Here is a 13,434-nt window from a genome sequence, read left to right on the forward strand (position 1 = left end):
AAGGTTTGTTTGGTAGATATAAGCATTTAGCAGGACATGTAGTTTAATTTATATCACTTTATATCATCTTAATTCAATTCAGTCTCTGTTGAAGCCAGGGTGAAGTTTGTTTTACTCCTTTCCTTGTCATACCCAGTAATTGCAAGCATTTGGGTATGTTATTAATTGGTGGTAAACCCTGTTGCTTTTTAAGTGTATTTCCCAAATAGATTTTTGTCCAGCTTTTGATTAGTCTTATCTATTGATAACCAAATAAAAGATAGAATTGTGTAGGGGAAGCTGTTCTAACACAGATTCCTAGAGTGAAGTGAGATATAATTAGCGTATTCTGGCTGCTAATATTATTCTGTCTTCAAGGGTTACATCTGCTATAGTTCATTACTCATATTATTTGGGTGCAATTCAGGAATTCGAGATCACTATTTCTTTATTTTTAAGAGTTGTTTTTAAGCAGCCGTTACAAACACTGGGAAGTGTTATTGTGTGATTGCAGAGGCTTTTGCTGACAAGCTGTGTACAGGTGACCCCTTTCCCGGTGCTACTTGTGAAAGCCTTGCTCAGGCTCTCTGTAGAGAAGAGGAGAACTGAAGCACAGAGACTGACTTTCCCTGTATATGGTTCCTCCGCAGGAGCAAACATTCTTACGAGAGGTTGTATGGACACATAAGGTTGTTCAGTAACTCAGCTAATGAGCAGGGCTGTCATTCCAGGTGTTTTGTTAGTACTAAACTTTTAATCAAATTTTAAATGAATTATGTGACATGGATTCTTACTGCAGCATATTTCTTCCCAGAAAGGAGTGGGATGTGATACTTTGTACTGCAGTTCTTCTGGAACAGTGCTCACTTGCCTTGGACATATTTAAATATAAGCATAGATTTTTGCTTAATGTGTTTAGTGTTCTCGGGTTTTCATTTTGAAACATTATCACTTTCTCAAAATAGCAAATGATTTATTTTTTGTTTTCCAACAGCTTTTATTTTGCAAAATTTTTTTTTATTATTTTTGCATATACAATGTGACCAGCTCTCACGATTTTATTGTGATACCGTTTCTGATGCCTGATTCAGGCAATTGTGCCAAGCAACGCACTGTTGCTGCTTTTGTAAATAAATAAATAAATAAAAGAGAGATAGCTGAAGGATGCTCTGCCCCTGGTTCTAGGGAAGACTCCAGGAACAGCTCTGCGGACACTGGAGCTCTAGTTCTGGGTCTCACAGCCTTAGTGGCAGAGGAGGCCAGGAGTCCCCTGCTTTGCCAGTGAGCCTTCATCGCTGTTTTTTTATTAAGAGTTTGGGCTAGTCCACTGCAGCGGCAGGAGGGTTGTACTGTCGAGCACAGCTCCTATGTTCAGTACCACAGAGCACTCAAACAGGAGAGGAGGAGGAGGAGATTGTGATGACCAGCAACCTATGGAGGGGAGCTTTGACAATGAGAAGGCAGACCAAAACGCTAGATTATTATTTTTTTTATTAAATCTCATTATATTTTGGGGGAATTTCTTTAGGTAATAATTTGGATCTAATAAAAAGGAAAATTTCACTTACATTAAATCTCAACTTTGCCGAATATAATGCATAAAAGGTTTGTATATTAGATTTTGAGTCTCAGCTGTTCCTGAAGAGCCCTGCCAGAGCATCATGGCAAAATCACTTGCATTTCTGTGGCAGTGTTCCTTTTCTTTTCATCTTAGGTTTTCTCAAAAGACAAAATAATCTTGAAAGATTATATACAAACATACGTTTATATATGTATATATATATGCATACACAAAAAGTAAGTGATCTAATCAGAATTACTACAAATTGAAAACTAGAGCTTGCATTTTTATGCAGAGTCATAGAGCCCATCCCTTACTCATAGATGTTGTCATGAATTTAAATGAAGTGAGTGAGCAAGTATGATTCATGGAGTACAGAATGAGGCAGAAGTTCCAGTAATACATGAATTATCTGATTTTAAAAAACTTGTTCCTTTAGAGCTTTGTTTTAATTCTTCATCAAGGTAGATTTGACTGAGCCATCTCAAAGGATGCGGCAAGGAGTCAACTTTTTGGTGTGTTTTTCTTGATAATATACTGTGTATATATAAGGTTGCTACGTGGGGTAGAAATACCCAACAGCTTAAATATTGGTCTAGGTAAAGCAGGATTAAATGTGTAGCTCTGAATGCTAGATTAATTTGACTTCAGTGATGGCTGGAAATGGTTATTTCTCTATACATATTTTTCATGCTAGTGAAAAATGCAAACTCTGTACAAATATCAGTTTTATTTTTGAAGACAAATTTGGCTGCTCACATACCCACAGCACTATCAAACGTTAAAGGATAAACTTGAAATGTCACAGAAATTTTGAGGAAAAATGCTTTCCAGCACACAAATTTGGAATGCTCCTACTAATCTGTAGAGGAGATGGATGGCTTAGTGGCTGGGACCTGAGACCTACCCAGATGAGATTGCTCCAGTCATGCAGCAATCATTAATGCTGTGCTGGAGCAATGCTTTAGTATTAAATACAGATGTCAGAATACCACTGGCTTTTAGGAACTTGGTTTACACCCAGCTGTAGTAGTTTAATCCAGTGCTGCACTGAGAATAGTTCATGCTGTTTTCTAATTGAAATGTTAAATCGGGGTCATCTTGGAATTGCTTAGCACTGATACAAATGGTCAGAATTACACATAAGCTGATTTTTGATCACAGGATAGAAAGCAAAATGTGCAGAGAGTTGGAATTTGGAATTTCTTACACTTTCTGAACACATTTGAAATTATTAATAGTTTATAAACACTTTTGTGCATGCGGATAAACTGGAAGTCCTGACTGCCATGTAGTTTGTAATGTAGAACTAGTAGAGGAAAAGTTGTCTGTGTACACACTTAAATATAAATTAAGTCAGCAGGAGAACCTAATAATGACAGCTCAGATTATTGCATAATCAAAATTTCCTTATCTTCCTTTTTCCTAAATTTTTCATTGCTAAATGGAGATTAACATTGGAAGTGCTGTTATGAACACTGTGGCATGGAGATATGTTTTAAGTAATTAGGTCAGCATTAGAGTTTTTATTTATTTATTTATTTATTTATTTTACTCATTCAACTCTTGGAACATGAACTAGCAGAAATTAATCATCATTGGTAATCACCAGTCAAAAACAAACGAGGAACTAAACTTTTCCTATGCAGTGAGGAGTTTGGGAGAATAGATCAATATCCATGATCAGTTAATCTTGGAGAGCACCTTGCCAAGGCATCATTATTACTTTGAGAAAAGGAGAACGCTCTTAACAGTGGGGTTTTCTGTGTTACGCTGCTTGAATGTTTTAATAATGTGGGGTCTTCCACAGGTAGAAAATAGATTCTGGTAACTAAAAAGCATTTCATCCTTCTGTGATAAATGTTGAGTAGAATTTTTGAAATGTAAATAAACAGTATTCTTGATCTAGGGAGATTACTGTGTCAGAATAACTAAATGGGGCCAGTAGTGTGAAAGAGAAGAATATGATTGATTAAAAAGCATCAGTTGGTGAGGAAAAGGTAGCAGTAAGTTAATGAGCATGTGTTAGACGTGGGATTGAAACTAGAACTGTATAAGGAAAGATATGAGGAATATGAGCCACAATACTTGAGACTTTATAAGGCCAATTTAGGGGACTAGTTCCCAAGAGCTATTTTTCTATTTTTGGTAGTGCTTAAATTTAACAGTCTCAGATTTACAAAGATAAAGGCTTAGGTAAACCAGCTCATGTTTTGAATAATCAAAGAAAAGTACTTTCTGTTTGAATTTTGACTCTTGATGGTAGCTTGAAGCCAGTTCAATTCTTGTTTATGAGTGCCATCATGACATTTCATTACCAGGCCATATGCTAGTAAAACTTAAAAATGTCAATCCACACAATTTTTTTTCCTGAGAGCACTTCAGTAAAACCTATCCCCTTGAGATAAAATTTTCAAAATACAGAGTAAAATAAATAAAGAAATTTCCAATCTTGTAATCTGTAAACCTAAAAAATTATATCATGCCTTTTTATATGGTGTGGACAGTTTACTCATCAGATGTTAAAGCAGCAGCTCTGTATTCCATGGTAATCTCTAATAATTATTTCCCAAAGGCATTTTGGAGGTGTCTCAGCAACACTTTATGTCCTGGCAATCGTCTTGTGTTTTCACTTTAATGGACTCCTTAATGAGTCATTGGATGCATCCTATGAAAACATGTGGTTTAATTCAGGAGTGATTTGAGAGATGCTGTATTCAGATTTCACCCGGACAGATATCAAATCAGGGTGGAGGTGTAAAATAAGAAGCTCTAATTATTGAGCAGACTTTCTTGTGTGCAGCTGTGAAACCTTACTTGTTTTTCCAACTCATTACCTAGTAATTCAAAATTCCCCTGTGCTTTTCTCAATGGCAAACCTAATGTTTTTGTGGGGTTGTTGTTTTTCACTTTAGAAAAGTAAAGAATAAAACCTGTGTGCTGAGTTGCAAATGTATATAATCTCTCAAATGCTGTGTCTTCTCACATATGATACTATTTGCACATACTGTTCTAATTTTGCAGCCCCTTTTTCAGCCTTAGGTTGTAACTGCTTTTCCATATCTGTATACAGCTGTTTTTTCCCTGCTGAGAACTTTGGTTAATGCCTCCATTACATGCTTTTCTCTGTACTCTCATGTAGAGCAGGGCTCAGCAATGATGCTATTCTTTATTTCTCTTGTAATCTAATTTTTACTTTCTTTTTTCGTAATTTTAGTCCTGAAAAGGATTTCCCCTATAATTGAATAAATCATTTGCATTTCTGAGCCAGATGAGTTCAGATGCCACAGAAACGAGCACACACAATTTGATGAGTAACAGTACTTGCACAATTTAAGAAGAGCAGCTTCGTAGACTTTCTTCTACTCTTTTTGCAGATGTGAAGAGTGTTGGTTAACTGATTCAGGCAATCTCTTTATAAATACGCTATGTTAAGATTATATATGGCAATGGCATTAATTTGCTTTACTTTGTGTCAGAATAACTTGCATTTGTGTAGCTCCTTTTATTTCAGGTTATCTGTAAACCATATAGAAATGCAACAGGCACCTCTGGAGATGACGTGATAGCTGATGATAGTGCAAAGCAGCGCTACAGAACACGTTAGTTTAGGAAACTGAGAAATTTAAAGTGGGCAGAACAAAATCACATTATCCTCAGTTAAATTTGGCCAGGAAGTTGGGGTTAATGTGTCCCGTCTTTGTTTCCCTTCATAAAAAGGCCTTCAGTGGTCTGATGATCAGAATCTTAGTACACTTAAAATAACGTATGGATCTGCTCTGTCAATGAATGTTTTTCTATTTAAAAGAATTCATTGTAATGAGCTTTTGGAAGAGAGGTCTTTCCTGTGACCTGAAAGCTATGGGACCCATGCATTGGCCCTTCTGTCACCTGTCCTGTGTCTGTGTGATTAACTTGTCTTGCTTTCCAAGGCATTCTGCTACTGCTAAAACCAAAACCATACTGCTTTTGTTTGTGATGCTTTGACCTTCAATCTGTGAGCTCTCAGTTTATTATGGGCAAAAGCAGAGTTGGAAAAGGCAGCATCCACCTAAAGAGATGGCACCAGGTGAGTTGTGGGTTTGGGTTTGGTTTGGTTGGTTGGTTTTGTTTGTTTTTAGAGGAGTTTGCTAGGCCCATTATAGGAAGGATGAAGATACTTTTACAAGAGCTGCTTGAGATGGAGTAGGCAGATGCAATGTGAGGGAGCCCAAAGGAACTTGCTGCTCCAGAAATGTTCTAGAGATCATTGATCCAGTCTCTTTTCTTCAGTTAGATGCCTGTGAATTGTGATCCTGGCCTTTTGCTACAGGTCTGGAAGGACACTTCTTAGGCTTGGCTTGTCTGTTTTGTTTTGCTGGCTATTTTTACACTGCTGGTTGTAGCGTTCTAGTAGAGACGCTAGTGATACTTCAGATGATCCAGAGCAGCTTATGTTGGGCTTGCATAGTGAGTTTCTGTGCTTTATATCTGCCCCTCTTTAGAAATAATGCTCACATTATTAGCTGTGATTTTGTGTCATGTTTGTGTACAGACACTGAGGGTGAGCAAAGGTAAAATGCTCTTGAAAATTTGGTTATCTGTATTGGGTAAAAGATATTTTTCCTATCTGTTTGATTTCCTCAGAAATTGCAGGCTGTAGTTGCCCTGTGCTCACTCATATTTATCTCTGTTGTATTGTTACACTTTCACTTGTGTTCTTCCAGAACAGTTTCCCTCCATATTTAAGGCTTAAGATATCCAAGAACTTGTTTTAATCTTTTTTATTCATGTAGGTATAGTCAATAGCAATATAGGTATCATTTTCTGAGCTATTATCCAGCCAGGTCGTATTTATGTCCTAATTTGTTTATTCTTGCAATGCATGCCGGCCAAGGAGAACAGTATTTGTCAAACCATTCCTTCTTAAGCACCATGTCTGCAGAGCCTAAACTTTTATATATTCTTTTTCTAGATGTAAATCAGTCTGTGCAGCTTGTCTTGACAAAACTATTGCATTCAAAGTAGCTAAATAAAATGTTAGCTGGGGCTATAAGTAGTAGCCTGCCCTTTCAGTTTCCTTTTTATATCTGTTTTTTTTATGGGCTGAAGAGAAATGTCAGGTAGGGGGAAAAAAAATCGATATTCTTAAAATTTTTGTCAACTCAGTAATTCTTTAAAATCTTCATTTAAATATGATATTAAGAGCACAGCTTTTTTTTTCCAATGTCCAGAATGTATTAAATTTGAAATGGAAATATTTTATATTCATCTCTATTGCATTCTTACGTTTGGATAAAGTACATACAGCTAGACCATGTATTATTAAAGAAGCAGTGTGTAAAAATTATATAGCCATGGATGACATTCTTAATTAGGACCAAAGTTCAAAAATTTGTTTTTCCTGGGCTGTGATGGAGGTACCATTTGACATGGCCATTTGACCTTATACAACAGCTCCCTCAACTCCAGCTTGTGGAAAGCAGTCAGACTGGGCTTGCTGGGAGGCAACGTTAATGGAAGAGAATCCCAAATTTATTTGGAATTGGAGGACAGTACTGATCCTGAATCAAGTAGATCACAACAGTTTGTTGTCTTTAAAGACCTGGGGATTGTATGTCCCAGCTTGGTTGTTCAGAAACCTTGTGTGTAGGGCTCCGTGAGCTGTGTCACATGCTTGTGAAGGGGTCCTCTGTGATTAAATAAACTTCTGAATTTAGAATTTATGCCCAAAGAGAGCCTTTAGGTTTGTTTGTAATGTTATCTTGGTTTTTGATGGGACTGGGGGGAGGGGGTGATGCCAGAAACATGCCTGCTTCAAGAAATTGCATTTTTTTTTCCGTTGTTAATGGTTATATAGAAAGAGAAATCGTTTAAGAGTAATGGATGGAGATTAATGGAAAAATGTGGTTTCATTCATATTGCTTCACCTCATTCATTGTTTTCTCAAGAAGCGTTGCCTGCTTGCTTTCCCATTGTTTTAGCTGTAGATTATTCTTAGCACCAGCAACCTGATCCACTCTTTTTCCTTCTCCAGCATTGCCATGGCAACTAAAGAAAATATGACTTCGCAGAGAGGGATGTTGAAGTCAATACAAAGCAAAATGAATACCTTGGCTAGTATCCTTTCCTAAAGATTGCGCTGCCAGTGCGTAAGAGAAGCTATAGTAAGGTTTTCCAGTCTGTCATTTGGGGATCAAAACGTTTTGCAGTGCCGCTCACTGTTTCACCGACAGTGGCCTTGTCACCAGTGACTAAGAGCACATTTTTTTCCCAGTCTCACTTTGTTAATGTGACTGAAGCATCTTAATGACAAACATGGTGAACAGGTTCTTTTTACTCCACTTTGAATGCTACATATGTCAGTGTTTAATTTTCATGTAGTGATCTGCAACAGCATTTAAAGGTATTCCCGGCTACCTGTTTTCTTAAAAGTGTAATTGCATTTTACTTTCTACTTGCTTTTTACTTTCAAGGTTGTCCAGAGCTGAAGCTTGGCATAGATTGCTTGTTGTTATTGTACAGCTAAGTGTTTTCATGACCTGAAGATCCTCTTGTCTGACGCAGGCTTCTAGATTTTTAAGGTTTTGGTTTGTTAGTCTCTCTCTCGTATTTTGTGCTCCTGGCTAAGGAGCGTGCTGGATTGTCAGGTCATGCGTGTTTGTCATTTTCCCACTTGCTTCTTCCTTTCTACCGTGAGGATCCAAAGAACAACATTTGTATCATTTGATTAGACAGATTGCATCCTAAAGAGATGAGAGATGTGGCTGGGTGAGCCATAAATTTCATTACAGTTCTTAGCAACTGGCAAGAACAAAAGAAATTCAATAAGCTTTGGCCTTAAAAGATTCTTGGGTCAAAAGATATGAAGCTCAGGAGCTTATTATCTTGTAGCCCATTGTATTTTTGTACATTAAAAGATAGTTTGACGTTTTTATGATTTTACAATAGGAGCGTTTTTTCCTTGTATGATACGCAGGGAACAGTCCAGATTCATGAAAAGCATGTATTTTCTCTATAAAATGCTTTCGGTTTTTCCCTTTACCATTAGCAGAGTTCCATTAAATAAGTTCCACAGATGTTTTATATAGCTGTCCAATTTTTTTCATTCTCATTTAAACACAATTATTAAAAATAATTAAGCTCCACGTATTGAGGATCTGGTAACTGGGGCACTGGTAGTTTAGGTGATTAAATCTGGGATTCTGTGTGAACATGAGTTCTAAGCTGTTCTGTTATCCCTTTTCTCTTGCTGTCTTTTATTAGTGAAGTACAGTTGTAACCCTACTAACTCACCATTAGGCTTTTGTATTGCATCTGTTTTCTCTAGCTTGGGAGTAGTTTCCCTTTTCTTGCAGTATTGCTGACTTTCACATGCTGAATTAGGGGGCTCATTAACGAAGACCCTATCTGCTGGTATGACCTTAACTCAGATTCCTTCAAGATCGGTTTCCTGCAGTGAACAGCCTGATTCAAAGGATCAACCTTCGGAAACGACGAGATTCTCTCATCTTGGGTGGCGTTATTGGCGTCTGTACCATCTTATTGCTGCTGTATGCTTTTCATTGATGGATGTTCCCTATGGACTCTGCTAACCTCATCACCACCATCCCTCCCCCCCAGTCAAGGAAAAGTGAGTGGGGGAAGAGACAGACTTTAAACAGCCTGCTCTTTATGGCTGGGAGTATCAGCATGACGTCTAGAGTTTACGGTGGTAGACTGTGACACTGGTTTGGGGTTGAAGCTGCAGTGTTTCTCCTTCCCTGCCATACATCTTCCTTTGGTTAAATTTTGCAAAAGTGATTTTTGTGTTTAATTCCCTTTCTCACTGCAAGGTAAGTGAATATGTTACGCTTTTCAGTACCAATAGAACAGCTTCCATGCTTGGTGACGATGGGGAGGTCGGTGTTAGCTGAGAAGTGGGAAGCCTGTTTTCCCTGAAGGCCAAGCACAGCACTGAACACTTGCCCTATGAGAAGGATATTGCAGCTTTAAGCCGTCAGGTTGGTTTACTACTAAATACATGTTCTGTGATTCTTTTTAACTCACGGCTGAGATACTAGTCATTTCTGAATAACTTGTGCTGTGAAAACTGCTTCACACAAATTTCTCAAAGAAAGAAGGATTGTTCAGTTCACTTTTTGCACAGAATATGAATAAACTACCCTCTGAGGAACATTTATAAGGTTTCTTGTGGCTTTAAAGGGACTAACAAGTCCCCCTTTGTAAAATAAAGGGAGCACAGCATTCTAGCAGCTGTTTACCATAGTGTTCAGTCATCTGAAAAGTGACCAAATGTGAGTTCACCTAAAAGTAATCTTTTCGGTGTAAATACTCTGATTTTGGCTGACATCATAAAAGTCTTTATAAAGACATAATAAACAGTTTGAAAAGTCTATATTGTAATTCAGATAAAGTTATTCTAATAGCATTAATATTTTTACACTGTAAGTAGGATATAATCTAAGCTGTCAATTGGAAATGGATAATATGATGGTTATACCTGATGGCAAATGTATCTGTGTGCAAAAATTTTGGATATAATCCCTCGAAGTAAAGAGTTGAATGTATGAATGGCTAAATAGTCAAACAAGTTTTATTTACACTTATCTTGGGGAGGGGGACGATGACTCTTTTTTTCTTGTCCAGACATACAACATGAATCCTGTTGCGTTTGTGTCTCTAAACAAAGATTAACTTCGGGAATGGCTTTGATATTGCAGATTCACAAATTACAGATTTTTCTGCTCTTTCAACTGCTTTTCCGTCTGTCGCATCATAACCTAGTAAATTCAAACTGAGGCACTATCTTTCTAAGAACTTGATTAAATCTTTTTTTTTCCACAATCAATTTACAGTGCTCCTAGCAGATTCCATGTATGCCATTACCGCCAAGCGCTGGACACTATCCAGGTTCTGGAGACAGTCCCTGTTCTGCAACACAGTCCAGCAGGACAGTCACAATTTTATTACTGCTTTTTATAGTGTCTGTGCAGTACCCTGTTGGAAGGAGTAGCGACTTGTGCCTGTGTAGTGTGCAGAACTACACTGTCACACATAAAACACTCACATGGACTTGAAGGTTTGTTTGCAGAATAATAACTTTGTGCTAAAAAGACTACAAAGACGTGTAATTGGTCATCTTGTCTTTGGTTTTAGAAAGCATTTGAAATTAATACATGTAAAATTATGGGGCTTGTATTTTAAATAAAGGATAGTCATCTGGTTGATTTGGAGATGTTCCTGGTTTGAAATAAAGTGTTCATTAAAGGGGTTCATGAAAAACGTTGATGGATAAAGGAAGTTTATTAATTAATCTGTGTTTTGGGAAATCAAACCTCTTCTCCCCTGATTTCTTTTCTTTTCTTTTTTTTTTTTTTTCCAAAGGACCCTGATTGGCAGTTGTGCTTCTGTTTAGGATTTGTAGGATTTGATTGCTATATAGTTGGCAATATAAGATCTGCAGTATCATAAATAAATTCATTTATTTAATCTTATAACCAGTCTTTTTACTGGATTTAATTGATTATTTGGTGCATATATTTAATCTTATTGTGCAAAAAAGCTGCTATGGAAAATATGTAGATTATAATGAATATGTCAACATAATTGATTTTTTATGTTATGGAGGAACTGATATATTTTAGTATAAAAGCAGAAATATGCCGAATTATCTCTGATAAAGCTTTATTGGAAATGGTTTCAGTGTTGGCAACCCCTCTGTGGTTTATTTGTGTTGGTATTGAAACAGAGTTTTGTGTTGGAAAATACATTTAATTAACCTTGTAATCACCCCTTCATCGTCTTGTTGTAGTCTTCTAACAATGTTTGGCATTCTCCATTGCTCTCTGAAGTGATGTGCTTGCAGAGAGCCAAGGGAAAGACTGCTAGTTCTCCTGCATGTCTCTAACAATGTGGATCTATAGTTAAGGCAATGGACAGGAAAATGAAAACAGTGGATTTTAGTATTTAATCCCAAATCCTCAAATATCGTTTTCTTCTTTGCAGCTTGTTTGTATGTCTCCTGTTGCTAAATATGTTCTCTTAGGGGTTTTTTTTGTTCTGTGTGGTTCCTCTTGCTCTAAGAAAAAAACATGTTTAATGAATCCCCCTTTTTGCCATTGCTGGCAGCGTTGGAGGTTTGTACCTCAACCAAAGAGAGTTGTGCTAAGAAAATTGTCTCTAAGCCATAGAAATGAAGTGAGTAAATCCAGAATGTTTCTACAAATCTCCTCTCTCCCAGAAATGTCCTGTTACAAGAACAGGGTGTATCATTTTCCCCCTGCCCCCATCCCCTTTTAGAATTTCTACTTTATTCTTACCAGTACACAAGCACCTACTTTAAAGGCTTCCAACAACCTGCCAGCTAAGCATTTGAACACGAGGGATCCTACTGATACCTTTTGGTCCCATGCTTCAAATGAACACTTCAATATTTTCACCTTGCTTTTTAGACTATTTTTTCTTTGTGTTTATCTGAACTTCAAGATCTGGTTGCTGGAGCAGAGGGATGGTATTCTGCCAACACCTGGTGCTGCGTGTGCAGTCAGTGGTGAGCGTTGCTGCGGCCGTATCCCAGACGGCAGCCGTAACTTATCCCTAGCCCTTCACTGGCGTGTGCGAGCAACGATGGAGTAAGGACTTTGCCAGCTTGTAGGTCTCTGGGACCAACCAGTGTGGTGCTGCTGGTAGTTTCGGAGGTTGTCCCTCCTGGGAAAGCACAACATTTCTCTTAATCAGTATTGAGTTCAGAAGCTGTTGGATATCAAATTGTGGTGTAAATTCCTACAGGCTTCATTACACTGACCAATCAACTAGTATTTTTCTTTTGTAATTTTAGAAACCCTTACTTTGGGGAAGTCTTAAGATTGCTGTGAGAATAAAGAGTCAGTTCCTCACTGAATGTTGAAAGTGGAAGAGCTAAAGTAGATTTTTAGGTGATGTGAAAGTTCTGGATAAATTAGTCGAGAGCTTGTCCTCCAGGGCTGTGTTCTCTGCGAAGCTCCCCAAAACTGCTACACAGGGAGTGAAGGTTGGTCCACCACTTCTGACTGTGTAACTAGTTTAGTCAACATTATTTTAATTTTCTGAATCTAACAGCTTGCTTCCCAAGATCCCTTGGTGCATATCCTTTTCGTATTTTTTTTTTTAACTTGTGTTCAGAACAGGAAAGAGAGAATAACTGTATGATTTTCTGATTTTCGAAGGAGGAAATAATTCCGAAACTCCTTATAACAGTACAGGGTCATGGGTCATGCGGTACAGGAGACTACAATGAAAGAAATACTTGAGGCAAAGCCGAGTCGCATTCTAGGTGATATCTTCAAATCCTCTTGTTGCCCTGTATGTTTCCTGTGACTGGATATTTGAAACCAGTGTGATGCTTTCGAATCTGAATGCATATGTGGTTGTTGCTCTGTCTACTACTGAGTGAGGAAAGTGGTTTGAATCAACACTCTGTCAAGACAAAAGCACTTTCTCACAAAATATCCCCATCCAGCCCCTTGTAAATTAGTTTTTGATTGCACTTTCTGATTTTTTGCTTTTCATATAGCTTCTTGAAACTTATTTTATTGTATCTGTAATTTTTTTGTTCTCACCTATTGTGCATTCTCTGTATGTATTAAAAAAGGCTTTGATATGTAATTTAATAATAAATTAGAATTCTAAGCAAGGTGCTTGTTTTTTTCCCCGTGACAATCTTTGCCTACTTACACTTCAGTGAAGATGCAGAGGAGGTTCAGTAGCTCATCTCTCCGGTTTGGGATTATTGCTAAATGTACACACTAATTTGTTTTCCAGTCTTGTCCTAAATAACAGATGGGATGGAGCTTTGCTGACCAGAAGTGCTCAGTTAGACAGGATGTGTTCATGTGTGCGTGTGCATTGCTCCCTTCTCCCCTTTTGTTTCAAGC

General features: G+C 37.6%; 1 protein-coding gene across 4 annotated transcripts in view; it reads left to right on the forward strand.

Annotated features, from left to right (window-relative positions):
* GOSR1 (golgi SNAP receptor complex member 1) overlaps positions 1-13,172 on the forward strand; it is a 35,760-nt gene extending 22,588 nt beyond the window's left edge. For 2 of the 4 annotated variants that reach the window (XM_067309533.1, XM_067309534.1), the window contains exons 8-9: positions 7,557-7,639; positions 8,964-13,172. In XM_067309533.1, coding sequence (XP_067165634.1) covers positions 7,557-7,639; positions 8,964-9,088 — 208 coding nt within the window. In that variant the 3' untranslated portion in view covers positions 9,089-13,172. The remainder of the gene's footprint in view (positions 1-7,556; positions 7,640-8,963) is intronic. The other 2 variants (XR_010886191.1, XR_010886190.1) reach the window with 2 other exon arrangements.
* Positions 13,173-13,434: the final 262 nt, after the last annotated feature.

Source organism: Apteryx mantelli, chromosome 22 (assembly GCF_036417845.1).
Source record: "Apteryx mantelli isolate bAptMan1 chromosome 22, bAptMan1.hap1, whole genome shotgun sequence".
Taxonomy (NCBI): domain Eukaryota; kingdom Metazoa; phylum Chordata; class Aves; order Apterygiformes; family Apterygidae; genus Apteryx; species Apteryx mantelli.